Source organism: Trachypithecus francoisi, unplaced genomic scaffold, assembly GCF_009764315.1.
Source record: "Trachypithecus francoisi isolate TF-2019V2 unplaced genomic scaffold, Tfra_2.0 Contig01603, whole genome shotgun sequence".
In the NCBI taxonomy this organism is placed as follows: Eukaryota; Metazoa; Chordata; class Mammalia; order Primates; family Cercopithecidae; genus Trachypithecus; species Trachypithecus francoisi.
This window is the reverse complement of record NW_022681445.1, coordinates 2,730,233-2,744,816: the sequence shown is the minus strand read 5'-3', so window position 1 is coordinate 2,744,816 and position 14,584 is coordinate 2,730,233. Positions and strand designations below refer to the sequence as shown.

The 14,584-nt window shown below is 41.5% G+C and overlaps 1 protein-coding gene across 2 annotated transcripts in view; it reads left to right on the top strand.

The window, feature by feature from the left end:
* The window catches only part of PCYT1B (phosphate cytidylyltransferase 1, choline, beta), a 91,045-nt gene that overhangs the window by 24,022 nt on the left and 52,439 nt on the right, over positions 1 to 14,584 (top strand). For both annotated transcript variants that reach the window (XM_033195638.1, XM_033195628.1), the window contains exon 2: positions 4,582 to 4,681. In XM_033195638.1, the coding sequence (XP_033051529.1) occupies positions 4,582 to 4,681 (100 nt within the window). The remainder of the gene's footprint in view (positions 1 to 4,581; positions 4,682 to 14,584) is intronic.

Sequence of the window (14,584 nt, the reverse complement as noted above, 5' to 3'; positions counted from 1 at the left end):
CTGCTAAACATAAAAATCTCATGTGCCAACCGAACCCCAAATTTGGAATATGGCTCTCTAGAGGGACATAGTCTTGTCTTCTGACAATCTTCACCAGTTCAGAAGCTTAGTTTCTATTATTTTCAGGCTCAAAAGAGTAGTGGTTTCCCCAAATATGAAATTATTGAAAACTGAACATGCCTTTTCAAACTAATACCTTCTCCCATTCTAAAAGGATCATTCTTCATTTTAGAAGATTGCTGCTGCAAAGCCAATTCTGTTCCTTTCTTATCTCTCTCCTCCATTTCTCTACCCTCCAAGCAGCTAGCATCATATTAAACATATATCATGTGCTAATACACACTACAAAATGTGATCTGGCTGATTTATAATCTAACCTGAGGCTTGCAAATAACTACAAGTAAGTCATTTGACCTGCTTCACTAAGTCTGGGCAAAAATATGGTTACATGGTTTTATTTCTTCAGTTAATTATTTGAGTACCCCCTTCTCTATCAGGAAATCATGTATCTCCTTTTTGAGGTTTCTCCATCCTTATAGTCTAAAAATCCTGAGGGTTTCCTCAGCTCACAGGGAACCAAAAAGGTAACTGAGTTTGAGGGATCTACCATTGCTGTTGCTTCTTGCTGTCACTTGGTGTCACCTTGAAAACTGATTCAGTGACGATAATATCTACCTCACAGAGGTGTTGTACAAATTAAATGAGCAAATACATTTAAAGTGCTTAGTATATCGATGGATACATGGCACTAAGTAGATACTCAAAGATTTAGCTATTACCTTATGTTATCAGGCCTCAGTTTTATGTAGGGTCTACACCAGAGGATCCCTGGAAGCATTTCAGCTTTGGCAAATGGTGAACTTAGCTCAGTCCCTGCCCCTCCCAGAAGCCTTTATCTTACTCATATTGTCCTGAAGTTGATGTGCCTCTAGTATATGGAAGAAGCAGAACCTAAGGAGCATAGAATTTTTATAAAGCAAATGATTTTTTCTGGCTCAGAGAAAGAGTTTTTTTGTTTTTGTTTTTTTTTTAATTGTAATCTGGGGTGTTTGGACTGACAATTTTTTTTTTTTTTTTTTTTTTTTTGAGACAGAGTCTCGCTCTGTCGCCCAGGCTGGAGTGCAGTGGCCGGATTTCAGCTCACTGCAAGCTCCGCCTCCCGGGTTCACGCCATTCTCCTGCCTCAGCCTCCTGAGTAGCTGGGACTACAGGCGCCCGCCACCTCGCCCGGCTAGTTTTCTGTATTTTTTTTTAGTAGAGACGGGGTTTCACCGTGTTAGCCAGGATGGTCTCCATCTCCTGACCTCGTGATCCGCCCGTCTCGGCCTCCCAAAGTGCTGGGATTACAGGCTTGAGCCACCGTGCCCGGCCGGACTGACAAAATTTTGTCTCAGGTCACAGGGCTGGTTGGTAGTAGCTGGGCCTTAACCAAGTCTTCCTGAATGCAGAGCTTGATCAACTCTAGAAGTATCCTGCTGTGCTTTAGAAAGCAATGTTCTGGAGAGCAAGGCTGTGGCTCATTTATTTTTGCATTCTCCCCATTCTGAGCACATTGCTTTATACATAACAAGAAATAGCTCTTCTTCATATCAACTGCTGTTAAAGATAGTCACCTGTGCACACATGCAAACACAAACACATTCACACACTTAGGCATTCTCTCTGCCTTCCATCTCTTTGTTTCTCTTCTTTCCTACTTCTAGGCCATAATAATTAAGAACGAAATGCACAGTGCATATAAACCTTTTCTTCCCCTTTGAGTAACTATTGTTGCTTTACAACTGTCCCTATCCCTGTTTTTATTAACAGATTTCATACCCTCAAGAACACACTGTTCTTGGAAAATGGCAACACTATCTCCTCTTTAATAAACTTTGTGACTAGCACATACAAGATCTCCAAATAGTAATTTATTTTAGGTCATGTGGAAAAGGTTCATTGCGCACATATACTAGCAGGTAATGAATCATTAATATAAGCTAATCCCACTTGCCAATCCATTTACTCAGTTGGGATGTGTGCTAAAAGTCCATTTATAAGTCAGTTTGCGGCCAAGTGTGGTAGTGCATACCTGTAGTCCCAGCTACTTGGGAAGCTGAGGCGGGAGAATCACTTGAACCCAGGAGACGGATGTGGCAGTGAGGTGAGATCACACCACTGCACTCCAACCTGGGAGACAGAATGAGACTCCGTCTCAAAAAAATAAATAAAGTAAATAAAAACGAGTCAGTTTGCTTGTTTCTATGGGTAACTATATTATCTATTATTATATCACATTATATATAATAGTGAATAATAATAGCAGTAAAAATAGCTACAGTTTATTAAGTACCAGGTATGTTACACATATCTCTGCTTTTCACAACAGCCTTGCAAGATGAATAGCCCATTTTACAGATGAAACTGAGGTTCAAATAAGTTAAGGAACTTGCTTTTAAGCACACAAAGTCAAAGATATTTCCTGCCTCAAGTATAACTCCTTCTGAAGTGGTAGTGGTGGGCCACTCATGACTTTCCTCACCACATCTGTTGGGCCCCAGGGTGGGCGCCTGACCCAATGCCAGCCAATCCTGATTAAGGCCTGATTTGAAAAGATGAATTTGGCCAATCAGATTCTCCCTTAGGAATTTGAATTAGAAAACATGGAAAGAGGCAATAAGTTGGTAGGAGGCTAGGGCTGAAAGGCACAATGGAAAGTTGTTAAATGAGTGTTGTGAAGAGAGGCTGAGGAGGCCATGATGGGCCGGCCTATTAGAGCTGAAGCTGTGAGGCAGTGGAAAGCAAGCAGTGGCTTTAATGTAGTAGAAGGAAATGGAGTCAATGGGGGTGGGACAGAAAGGATCATGTGCAGAGAGCAGCCAAGTTGGTGCAGAGCACTCTCTCTGGGGCCACGTTCTGCCCTTTCCTCCTTTTCCAGTTTTAGTTCCAGGGTAGTCTTAAAAGAAATCCTCCATCCTTTGAGCTAATGTTAGTGAGTGTCAGTTCCCTTCAACCAGAAGAGCCAAATTAAAATACATGGCCAGTAAGTGCTGGAGAGGGGATTTGAACCCTGGGTTTGTGGCTACAGAGTTTTTGTTCTTTTCACTGCACCCCTTTGCCACATTACAAATGCCACTGTGGTCTACCATAGCCTATGAGGTCACCATAATGTATCTGAAAAAGAACCAATAGTGAACCCAAGTTTCCTGAATCCTTGTCCCAAGTCTTGGTTTGCTTCCAGAGCCCTGAAGGAGAAAGTGAGGGCTAAGAAAATCTCAGATAACTGGCAGGCCTCCAGACAACATTGAGCTTCTCGGGTGGAAGAGATTGCAATGGGGAGAGGGGATGGGGACAGGGGAGGGATCAGTTCTCGTCAGTGCAGAGAATGGGGGCTCCCCAAGGGCAGGGATTATTGGTCTTATCCCTACTTCTATCCCCAGATTCCAAGATAGTGCCTGTCACATATTTGAATGAGTGAGCAAATGGATAAATAAATGGCAGAAGTGAGTCACAGCCCCTGTCCAAATGTATGGATCATTCTTCAGTCTAGTGTCCCCAGGTTAAGGAACACATCTTAACCTGTCTCCATCTCTAAGAAACAATTGATGCAGCGCTGTGAATAATGTTTACTGTGACTAATCCACTTTAGCTTTAAAAATCACAAAGATGATGTAGTGGTGACTGCGTTCACAGCACAGTTCAAAGACTACAAATGGACAACTCTGGATTGCATTTGCCTTGTTTACAAAAACACCGCTTGCTTTGTCTGGAGAGAGTGAGGTTTTCATTTTAAGAGGCTGGCTAAAAAATGCAGGGCCACTTCCTGGGCAGGCTTCCAAGTGACTACATCTTTCTCACAGCGTTCCCCAGAGCCCCAGTCCAAGCTGCCTGGGGCGGGGCCTCTAGCCGCTGGTCGCTGTTGAAGCTACCACAGTAGCAGTCATCTGCAGCCTGCCCGAATTACTGAGCTTTTAAGCCTTCCCAAGGCACAGATAACAGCTTTGGCCTTTGCATTGAAAGAGACATCAGAGTTTGTCATTGGCCAAGCTGGTGTGTGTGAAATATAGGAGATGTCGCACCACGCTTCTGAGTATGGCATTCTTTCCAGCCGAGTCTCGTGGGTGTGGGTGAGTCTAAATGTTTGAAGACTGCCCTCGTTGGTTGTGAAATGTTCGAAAGTGGGCATTGTGACTTTCCAAGGGCATGACTTGGCATATTTCTTAACCCTAATGAGCCTCAGCTTCCTTTTTGTGAAATAAGGATAGTATTATCCTATGCTCTAGAAGGACAGAAGTATCTATGCATCACAGGGGGCTGTGAAACCTAAAAGAGATAACAGCAGAGTATCTCATCTAGTATCTGGCATACTAGAGACACTGAAGAGCCTTTCTTTCTGAAGCATCCGTAAAAAACAAACAAAAAGGTTTCAGTGATGACGCCCTATTTTTATGTCTAACAGTACAGTATTTCTCTGAAAGACTCAGCGGATATATTTGACGTCTTAATCACACCTGTGTAGCCAACAGGACTAAAACTTCAGAGCAAGTTAGTGCCAAAGGAAAGTTCATCAGACTGTATTCCCTTTCTCTTTCTCCCTTCTAGACCCTGACCGCACCTGCCCCATTTGCTGATGAAACCAACTGCCAGTGTCGAGCACCCCATGAAAAATTGACCATTGCTCAGGCCCGCTTAGGAACACCAGGTGAGGCTGTACCTTTTTTTTTCTCAAATGGGTCCTGTCTTGACATTTAAAGTATCAGAAAGGGGCCGGGAGCGGTGGCTCACACCTGTGATCCCAGCACTTTTGGTGGCTGAGGTGGGTGGATCACCTTGAGGTCAGGAGTTCGAGACTAGCCTGGCCAACATGGTGAAACCCTATCTCTACTAAAAATACAAAAATTAGCCAGGTGTGGTGGCTCACGCCTGTAGTACCAGCTACTCACTTTGGGAGGCTGAGGTGGGAGGACTGCTTGAACCTGGGACATGGAGATTGCAGTGAGCCAAGATTGTGCCACTGCACTCCAGCCTAGGCGACAGAGCAAGACTCCATCTCAAAAAAAAAAAAAAGTATCAGAAAGGCCCATCATTAAGGAGCAGCACTTGCTTTCAAGCAGAGAGTTGAACTTAGAGGTTATAACACAGTGCAAGGGTAAAGAAGGGTAAACATTAGCAGTGATAAACCAGACCAACCAAAGGAGCCAAGAAAAAGATGCATCAGAATATGGGGAGTTTGAGCCCCGGCTTTATCACTTGTTAGTTCTACAGCCTTGGGCAAGTCACTAGAAAGATCTCAATCTGTTTCCTCAAAACAGCGACAACAATACCTACCTCACAAGGTTTCTGTGATAACTAGATTCGTTGAAAGTTCCAAAGCATTTTTAAAACCATGAAGGCATATACAAACCTAAGCTACTATAATTATTACCATTCTTTAAAGAATGCATTTTTTAAAAACATTTCAAGTGTGCCTTAAAAAGAGTGGGGTGTGCTATAGAAGTTTGTTCATTCATTCATCCCTTTAGCATTGTGCCAGAGGATGGATAGGGAAGAGATTTGGAAAGAATTATAAGGTACCATCTGTTTTTCAAGAGACAAGACAACTAGATGTGAAATAAAAAACACATCTTAGGCGTTAAAACCTGCAACACAGATGATAATTGATTCTTAGAGAATGGCAGATTCATTTGGCCTAAGTGATCAGGCAGGACTTCCGGAAGGAAGCAGAACAGACCTTTTAAGAGAACTAAGATTTGGACTCTGTGGGCAAAAGATGCAAAGGTATTGCAGGCAGGTAGAAGGGGAATAGTGAAGACACAGAAATAGAGAGCTGTGTAGGAGTAAGTGAGTGTTGTTTTAGTTGATTGGGATGGGGTGAAAAACAAGACTAGTTGAACAGGTAAACTTTAAGCCATTTAACATGGCATAACTCGGCCGGGCGCGGTGGCTCACGCCTGTAATCCCAGCACTTTGGGAGGCTGAGGCAGGCAGATCACTTGAGGTCAGGAGTTCCAGACCAGCCTGGCCAACATGGTGAAACCCCATCTCTACTAAAAATGCAAAAATTAGCCAGGCGTGATGGCAGGCACCTGTAATCCCAGCTGCTTGGGAGGCAGAGGTGAGAGAATCACTTGAACCAAGAAGGTGGAGGTTGCAGTAAGCTGAGATCCCACCATTGCGCTCCAGCCTGGGTGACAGAGTGAGGCTCTGTCTCAAAAAATAATAATAAAATAAAATAAAAAGAACATGGCATAACTCAGTGGTTTCTAGTTGCCACTGCAAAAAAAAAAAAAAAAAAAAAAACTTGAAAGAATCCATGGAATGAAGAACAGCTTGCCTAATAATAATAATAATGGATATTTATTAAGTACTTACTATGTACTAAGGTCTTTATATGTATCATGTCATTTCACTATCACAACTCTGTGTGATTAGTAGTTTTAGTATTTCACAGATGAGGAAATGAAGGCTCAGAGAAGTTGTGAATCTGCACAAGGTCATTCACTAGTAAATGGCAGTGGTTCACACTGGAGCCTGTATTAGAATCTGCTGGAGGGCTTCTTAAAACCCAAATGGGTGGGCTCTACTCCTAAAGTTTCTGATTTGGTCCAACTAAGGTGGGGCCCAAGAAGTTACATCTCTAACAAGTTTCCAGGTGATGCTACTGCTCCAGGGATCACACTGGGAGAACCATTGGTAAGTGGTAAAGTTGGGATTTGGTCTCAAACCTATTTGTCTTGGAGCTTGACCTCTCAACCATGACACTGTGCTTCCTATAAGAATAGCCTTCAATAGAGTGAAGTGAGAAGCAGAGTAGGCAGAGTTAGGAAGCTTTTGTGTGAGTTGCTTTTGAAAAAGGCAAAACAAGGTTGGGGAGGTAGTACAGAGCAGCCAAACCTGTTGTTCCCAGGCTTCAGTGTACAAAGAATCACCTGGTAAGCTTGTTAAACAAGTAGATTTCCTGTTTCATTCCCTTCTTCCCAAATCTGGGATGGGCCCAGGCAAGGCATCTGCATTTTAAACAGACAGTCAGGGTGATTCTAAAGTTAGTGATCTGGAGACCACACACAGTAATACTAACCAAGTAATATATCCAAGGGATGCCAAAGAAAAGTTCAGGTGGCCAGCCGGGCATGGTGGCTCATGCCTGTAACTCTAGCACTTTGGGAGGCCGAGGTGGGCAGATCACCTGAGGTCAGGAGTTAGGGACCAGCCTGGCCAACATGGTGAAACCTCGTGTCTACCAAAAATACAAAAACTTAGCCAGGCGTGGTGGCACATGCCTGTAATCCCAGCTACTCAGGAGTCTCAGGCAGGGGAAGCACTTGAACCCAGGAGGCAGAGGTTGCAGTGAGCCGATATGAACCACTGCACTCCAGCCTAGGCAACAATGCAAGACTCCATTTCAAAAAAAAAAAAAAAAAAAGTCCAGGTGGTCATGAAGAAAACAGACTTGACCTAAAGTTAAAGAATGAGCATCAGGCCCAAACTGAAAGGGCCTCTACCTTTCTAGGGAAAGGAAAGGGAAGTAGAACTTACTATATATCTGTATATATCTGCTCAATGTGATGCTGTGTATTCTTTGCAAAGACCATATGAGATAACTATTATTGTATCCTTTCTGAAGAGGAGGCAAAGGAGACTTACAGAACTGAAAAGTAACTTGTCAGATGTCCTAGCTGACTGGGTAGAGCTGGGATTTGACCCCCAAGTCGATTTCGCCTCAAACCCCTGCTTTGCCTACCGCAATGAACTCTCTTATGAATCATGGTCCACAGCAGGCCATGGAGCTAAGTGAAAACATGCTCAGACAGACAGTAGCTGTGATCTTCTGTAGTGGCAGGACTATGCCATGCTCACTGCTGTTTTATCAGTATCTAGAGAAACACTTGTTGCATACTGTGTGCTCAATAAATATTTTGTGAGTGAATGAATGAAAATTTGGAGGCAAGCAGATCACCTGAAGTCAGGAGTTTGAGACCACCTTGGCCAACATGATGAAACCCTGTTTCTACTAAAAATATAAAATTAGCCAGGTGTGGTGGTGCATGTCTGTAGTCCCAGCTACTTGGGAGGCTGAGGCAGGAGAATTGCCTGAATCTGGGAGGCAGAGGTTGCAGCGAGCTGAGATCGAGCCGCTGTACTCTAGCCTGGGCAACAAGAATGAAACTCCATCTCAAAAGAAAAAAAAAGAAAGAAAGAAAGTTGGGACAAGAGAAGTAGTTCTTCCTCTGGAAATAGAAGCAGAGAGAGTTTGTTCTGGTATTTTGAGCTGGTATCAAGCTAACGGGGTGAAATTGGGCACCTGTGCATTGCCTACTGCCAAGCAGTTTAAGCAGTAATAAGATGGTGGTGTATTTTGAAATAACCGTGTGGTGGATTCTGTGGAATACAGGTCATTAGAGGGGGAGTGAGATGGAACAAAGATGAACTCCTGATCTTTAGAAGAGAAATTCTGCCCCCTAACCTTAGGTGATAACCCTGGGAAATTATATAAGAAAATCTGTGATGTTGATGAGTACCTAGCCAGGATACTTCTGTTGGAAATTTCTTTATTTAGAACTTCAAATATCAGGCCGGGTGCGGTGGCTCATGCCTGTAATCCTAGCACTTTGGGAGGCCGAGGCAAGCAGATCACTTGAGGTCAGGAGTTCAAGACCAGCCTGGCCAACATGGTGAAACCCTATGTCTACTAAAAATACAAAAGTTAGCCGGGCATGGTGGTGTGTTCCCAGGTGATGCTGCTGCTGCTACTAGTCCTGGGACCACACTTTGAGTGCCACTGCATAAGAGCAACTGTTGGCAGTGGTTAGAAGGAGTGGCAGGGAGATTATCCAATATCTTAATTGTTGGAGCATTGTACTGTTAGCAGAAAAGCTCAGAGAATTTTTAAGAATCTTGCTGTTTGATTACCATTTAAGAAAACAAGAAAAACGTTACTTTTTTGAAGGGTTTGGTCAAGAATTTCAAGAAGGGTTTGGTCAAGAAGGGTTTGCTTTCAAGAGTTTCAAGAAGGGTTTGGTTTCAAGAGTCGTAAGCAATTTACCTGTTTGTGGCACTGTCTTGAGCGTGCCCTCAAAAAAGACAAAACATAGCAGAATTTGGTATTTGATAATGCTCTTCAAGATTATAGTTTTTTGGGTTTTTTTTCTTTTGTATTTTTAGTGGAGCTGGTTTCGCCACGTTGACCAAGCTGATCTTGAACTCTTGGCCTCAAGTGATCTGCCCATCTCAGCCTCCCAAAGTACTGGGATTACAGGCAGGAGCCACTGTGCCTGGCCTAGATTATAGCTATAACTGGACTCTCTTACCATCTCCTACACTAGCCATATTTTGTGACATAATATAATCGCCTAAAATATGTTTTACAAATTTAGAACTGCCCAAACAGGGGCTGGGGTACAATTCTAGAAGAGGTAATGACAAACTCTGCCCATACCTCTTAGCTTTTTGACCTTGTTTGTGAGGTCACAAGGGTGATGAAACTGCAAGAGAAAGAGCAGAATAAAGCGAAATAGCAATCAGAATTGGCACCTTTGGTCTTAGCTAGTCCAGCTGTGGAGCTATGCGCATACACGGTGCTGTATGTATTCCGATGCATGGAGAATTAATCCTCTGTCTTGACATAAAGGAAAAGTCTGGGAGATTGTTTCATAGGCTCCTTTTCATTAAAACTGCCTTTTCCTTTCTTTTCTTTTTCTTTTTCTTTCTTTCTTTCTTTTCTTTTCTTTTTCTTTTTCTTTTTTTTTTTTTTTTGAGACAGGGTCTCGCTCTGTCATCCAGGCTGGAATGCAGTGATGTGATCACAGCTCACTGCAGTCTTAACCTCCCAGGCTCAAGCGATTGATCCTGCCACTTCAACCTCCCAAGTAGCTTGGACCACAGGCATGTGCCACCATGCCTGGCTATTTTTTGTATGTTTTGTATAGATGGGGTTTCGCTATGTTGCCCAGGCTGGTCTCAAACTCCTGGGCTTGAGCCATCTACCCACCTTAGCTTCCCAAAGTGCTGGGATTACAGGCATGAGCCACTGTACCCGGCCTTAAACTGACTTTTTTTTAAAGGGAATCTCGGTTTTGATTTTCTATTTTCCTTTTCAAAAAGGAAGTTTGTATTATCTGTTTCCACAGTGTGTAGAATTTCCCTGACTACATTTTTCAAGAGCCGCCTTAATGAATCTGCCTTATTCATGTACCATCTGTGATGTAATTTACTTAATACTTTTTCTTTATATATACTCTCTGTTCTAAAACTTTAACGTATTTTAAAAAGCAAACATCAATCACAATCATTTACAGAAAATAGTATCATTAGCTGGTATCACTGGCTAGTGATAAGCAGATGGTAATTGCAAAGTTTATATAAAACTAAATAGTACACAATAAGTATGTAACTATAAGATTTTAAAAGCTTAACTTGTGCCACCTTTTTCACATATCAGTTGTACAAAAACAGTACTAATTGCAATAATTACTGGGTGTTTAATAATAGTTTCTGTTTTGTTTTAAAGACAAGAATTCATATCAGCATGTAGTTTTCTAGCAGGTGTCAACAAGGTAGAAGAAAGAGTGGTGAGTTTGATTTGCACTCAAACATCATGGTAAATTGGTTGTATGACATTTGGTAAGCTGCTTAACTTCGCTGAGCCTCCATTTGCCCCTCCATGAAATGATAAGTCTACTTTCACCTGACTACCTCATAGGGTTGATGCAAAGATTAAGTGAAATATATGTGTTTTGTGAATTGTATGTATTTCTAAGGTACGGTTTAAATGCCTTAAAATAGCCACAATCCAAGCCTTGTTAATAGCCATAATCAAAGATGATCAATCACCCTTTTATTGTTGCTTGAATCTGAAGCAAATACCAAGAAACTCCTAATATACCCCACAATAGTGTGAATTTAAACGTCACGTGGTTGGTGATTGCCTCCTGTTTGGCTGTACGGCAGATGTGTGTTTAACTTTTTAACCAACTGCCAAACTGCTTTCCAAAGCGATTGTACCACTTTAAATTCCTATCTGCAGTTTATTAGTGTTCCGGTTGCTCTGCATTCTCAACATCACTTGGTATGGTCAATTAAAAAACTTTTTTTAGCCATTCTAGTGTGTATGAAATGTTATCTCATTGTGGTTTTCATTTGTATTTCCCTAATGACTAATGTTATTGAGGATCTTCTCTTGTATTTATTTGCCATCCTTGTATTTATTTTCTTTGGTGAAAGGTCTGTTCAATATTTTTTCTTTATTTAACTGAGTGGTGGGTTGTTCATCTTACTGAGTTTTGAGAGTTCTTCATATATTCTAGATACAAGTCCTATATTTCACAAATATTTTCTCCCAGTCCATGACTCACCTTTTCATTTTTGTAAAAATGTCTTTTGAAGAGCAAACGTCATGAGTCTCACAGGCTGCATTTAAGGTGTCACCCCAGGCTCAGTTCTCATCTGGAGGTTGACTGGTGTTAGATCTGCTTCCAGGCTCACTCAGGTTGTTACCACAATTTATTTCCTTGTGACTGTAAGATCAAGGGCTCAGCTTCTTACCAGTTGTCGACCAGAGGCCACCCTCAGCTCCTAGAAGCCACCTGCAGGTCCTTGCCATGTGGCCCTCTCCATAAGCCCTTTCACAACATGGCAGCTTGCTTCTTCAAAGCCACCAGTGCAGAAAGAGAGTGAGTCTGTTAGCAAGATGGACTCTTTTTTTTTTCTTTTCTTTTCTCTCTCTCTTTTTTTTTCTTTTTTTTGGAGACAAGTTTCATTCTTGTTGCCCAGGCTGGAATGCAGTGGTGTGATCTCAGCTCACTGCAACCTCCGCCTCCCAGGTTCGAGAGATTCTCCTGCCTCAGCCTCCCAAGTAGCTAGAATTACAAGTGTCCGTCACCACACCAGGCTAATTTTTTTTTTGTATTTTTAGTAGATACGGGGTTTCACCGTGTTCGCCAGGCTGCTCTCAAACTTCTGACCTCAGGTGATCCACCCGCCTCTGCCTCCCAAAGTGCTGGGATTACAAGTGTGAGCCACCACGCCCAGCCAAGATGGAGTCTTATAATGTAACATAATCATGGAATAATGTCTACCACCTTTTCCATATTCTACTGGTTAGAAGCAAGGCACAGGTCCCATACACACTTCAAAGGGAGGGAATTACACAAAGGCATGAGCACCAGGAGGCAGAGATCATTCGAAGCCACCTTAATGTCTCTCCACCATGCCATGGAATAGTTGTACTCTGACATCTTTTTTTGTTTTCAATTGACTTCTGGTCATTGCCAAACCTCCAGCTTCACAGGTCAGTGGTATCTCACATATATGCTCTGGAGAGTCACCAGATGCTTAAAAGCATATCCAGAATCTCAAACAAAAGATTAAAACAGATCAATACACAAACTAAAAAGCCATACTCTTTTTTTTTTTTAAAGCTTTATTATAGAGTATTTCAAACACACACAGTAGAAGAACAGTATAATGAACTTTCCTGTGCTTGTCACTCATACGTAACAACCACTAACCCATGGCCAGTCTTGCACCATGCACACCTCTGTCTACTCTGTCCTCTTGAACGATTTGAAACAAAATCCCAGACTTCCTAGCATTCTGTATATATGTCCGAAAAATAAGAACTCTGGTTTTATTAAACATAACCACTGTATCATCATCTTACCTGAAAAATTAACAATAATTCTTTGATATCACCAAATATCCAGTGTTCCAATTTCTAATTATCTTATGTCATCATTTATATATAGCTTGTTTGAATCCAATCCAAATAATGTCCATACTTTACAGCAGGATGATGTGTTTTTAAAATCTCTTTCAATCTGCAGATCCCCCTTTTGTTTCTCTTTTTCTTTCTCTCTCTCTTTTGCCTTGAAGTTTATTTGTTGAAGAGATGAAAGATCAGGGTCCTTTTTTGGCAGGGGAGGGGAGTCCTGGAGAGTTTCCCACAGTCTGGAAATTGCTGACACACCACAATTTTTAAAAGTGAGCTTATTGCAAAATCAACTTTGTAATGCTCTTCAGATTTACTAAATGGCCTTTTTTCTCAGTAATTGCATCTTCTTTCTTTACTTTTCTTTCCTCCCTGCTTCCTGAATTCATTTCTCTTGATCACCTCTGAACCAATAACAAAAAGTTTTACAAAACTGCCATCTGCTTTCCCCTGGGGTTTATATCTTAAAACAAATTTTCCTCAATTGAATTCAAATTGAATAAGAACATTCAAAGCAAGGCTCCCTCATTAGACAGTTTGTTATTTCAAAGCATTTTCTATTTACTGTGCCTTATTTAGAATACAGTATAATCCTATGAAGGCAATTCTGTTTGTTCAAAATTGTGTATAATTGGAAATAATTGCAATTCCCTATCTGACATAAGTCTCTCAACTTTTTTTATTAGAGAAATTTAATTTATTAGAAACATTGTACCATCTGAATCTATTAATGTAACATTTCTTTATGTTCCAAATTAATGCGGTTGCATTGCATCAAGAGATAATCACAATTTTAAATATAAGTCTTAAAGATCATTCAACAGAAGTTGGCATTGATTTCTGTCTTTTTAGAAAATTTATTTTTATAACATCAATGTAATACATGCATATATATATATATATATATATTTTTTTTTTTTTTTTTTTTTTTGAGACAAGGTCTATCTCTGCCACCCAGGCTGGAGTACAGTGGCGCAATCTCAGCTCATTGCAACCTCCGCCTCCCAAGTTCAAGTGATTCTACTGCCTCAGCCTCCCAAGTAGCAAGGATTACAGGCACCTACCACCATATCTGGCTAATTTTTGTATTTTTAGTAGAAACAGGGTTTCACCATGTTGGCCAGGCTGGTCTGGAACTCCTGACCTCAGGTGATCTGCCCGCCTCAGCCTCCCCAAAGTGCGAGGATTACAGGCTTGAGCCACCACGCCCGACCATTTTTAAAAGTCAGTAGTACTCTTAGCTTATAAAGAAAACTAGTGGTCCCTTTCTCTACCCTCTTCACCCTTGATTCTTATTCCCTGTAGGCACTCAACACTTGACAATCAACTTTCCATAATGTTGTTGATGTCTCTCATCCATTGTCATTGCCTTTCTTGTTTTCTCTGCCCTTGGGGGGATTCTATCTTTTTAACTTAACTTTTGACTTTAACTTTTAACTCTTTAACTTTTAACTCTTAGTAATTGTTGTGGTGTTTCTGGGAGAAAGTAGAGATAATCTGTGTGTTCAATTCACCATATTTAACTGATAGTCCTTGTATTTCTTTTTAAAGAACATTATTAGCTCACACCTGTAATCCCAGCACTTTGGGAGGCTAAGGTGGGCAGATCTCAAGGTCAGGAGTTTGAGACCAGCCTGGCCACCATGGTGAAACACCGTCTCTACTAAAAATACAAAAATTAGCCAGATGTGGTGCTGAGCGCCTGTAATCCCAGCTACTCAGGAGGCTGAGGCAAGAGAATTGCTTGAACCCGGGAGGTGGAGGTTGCAGTGAGCCAAGATTGCACCATTGCACTCCAGCCTGGGTGACAGAGCAAGACTCTGTCTCAAAAAAAAAAAAAAAGAAAGAAAAGAAAAAAAAGAAAAAAAAAAGAAAAGAAAAGAAAAGAAAAACAACAAC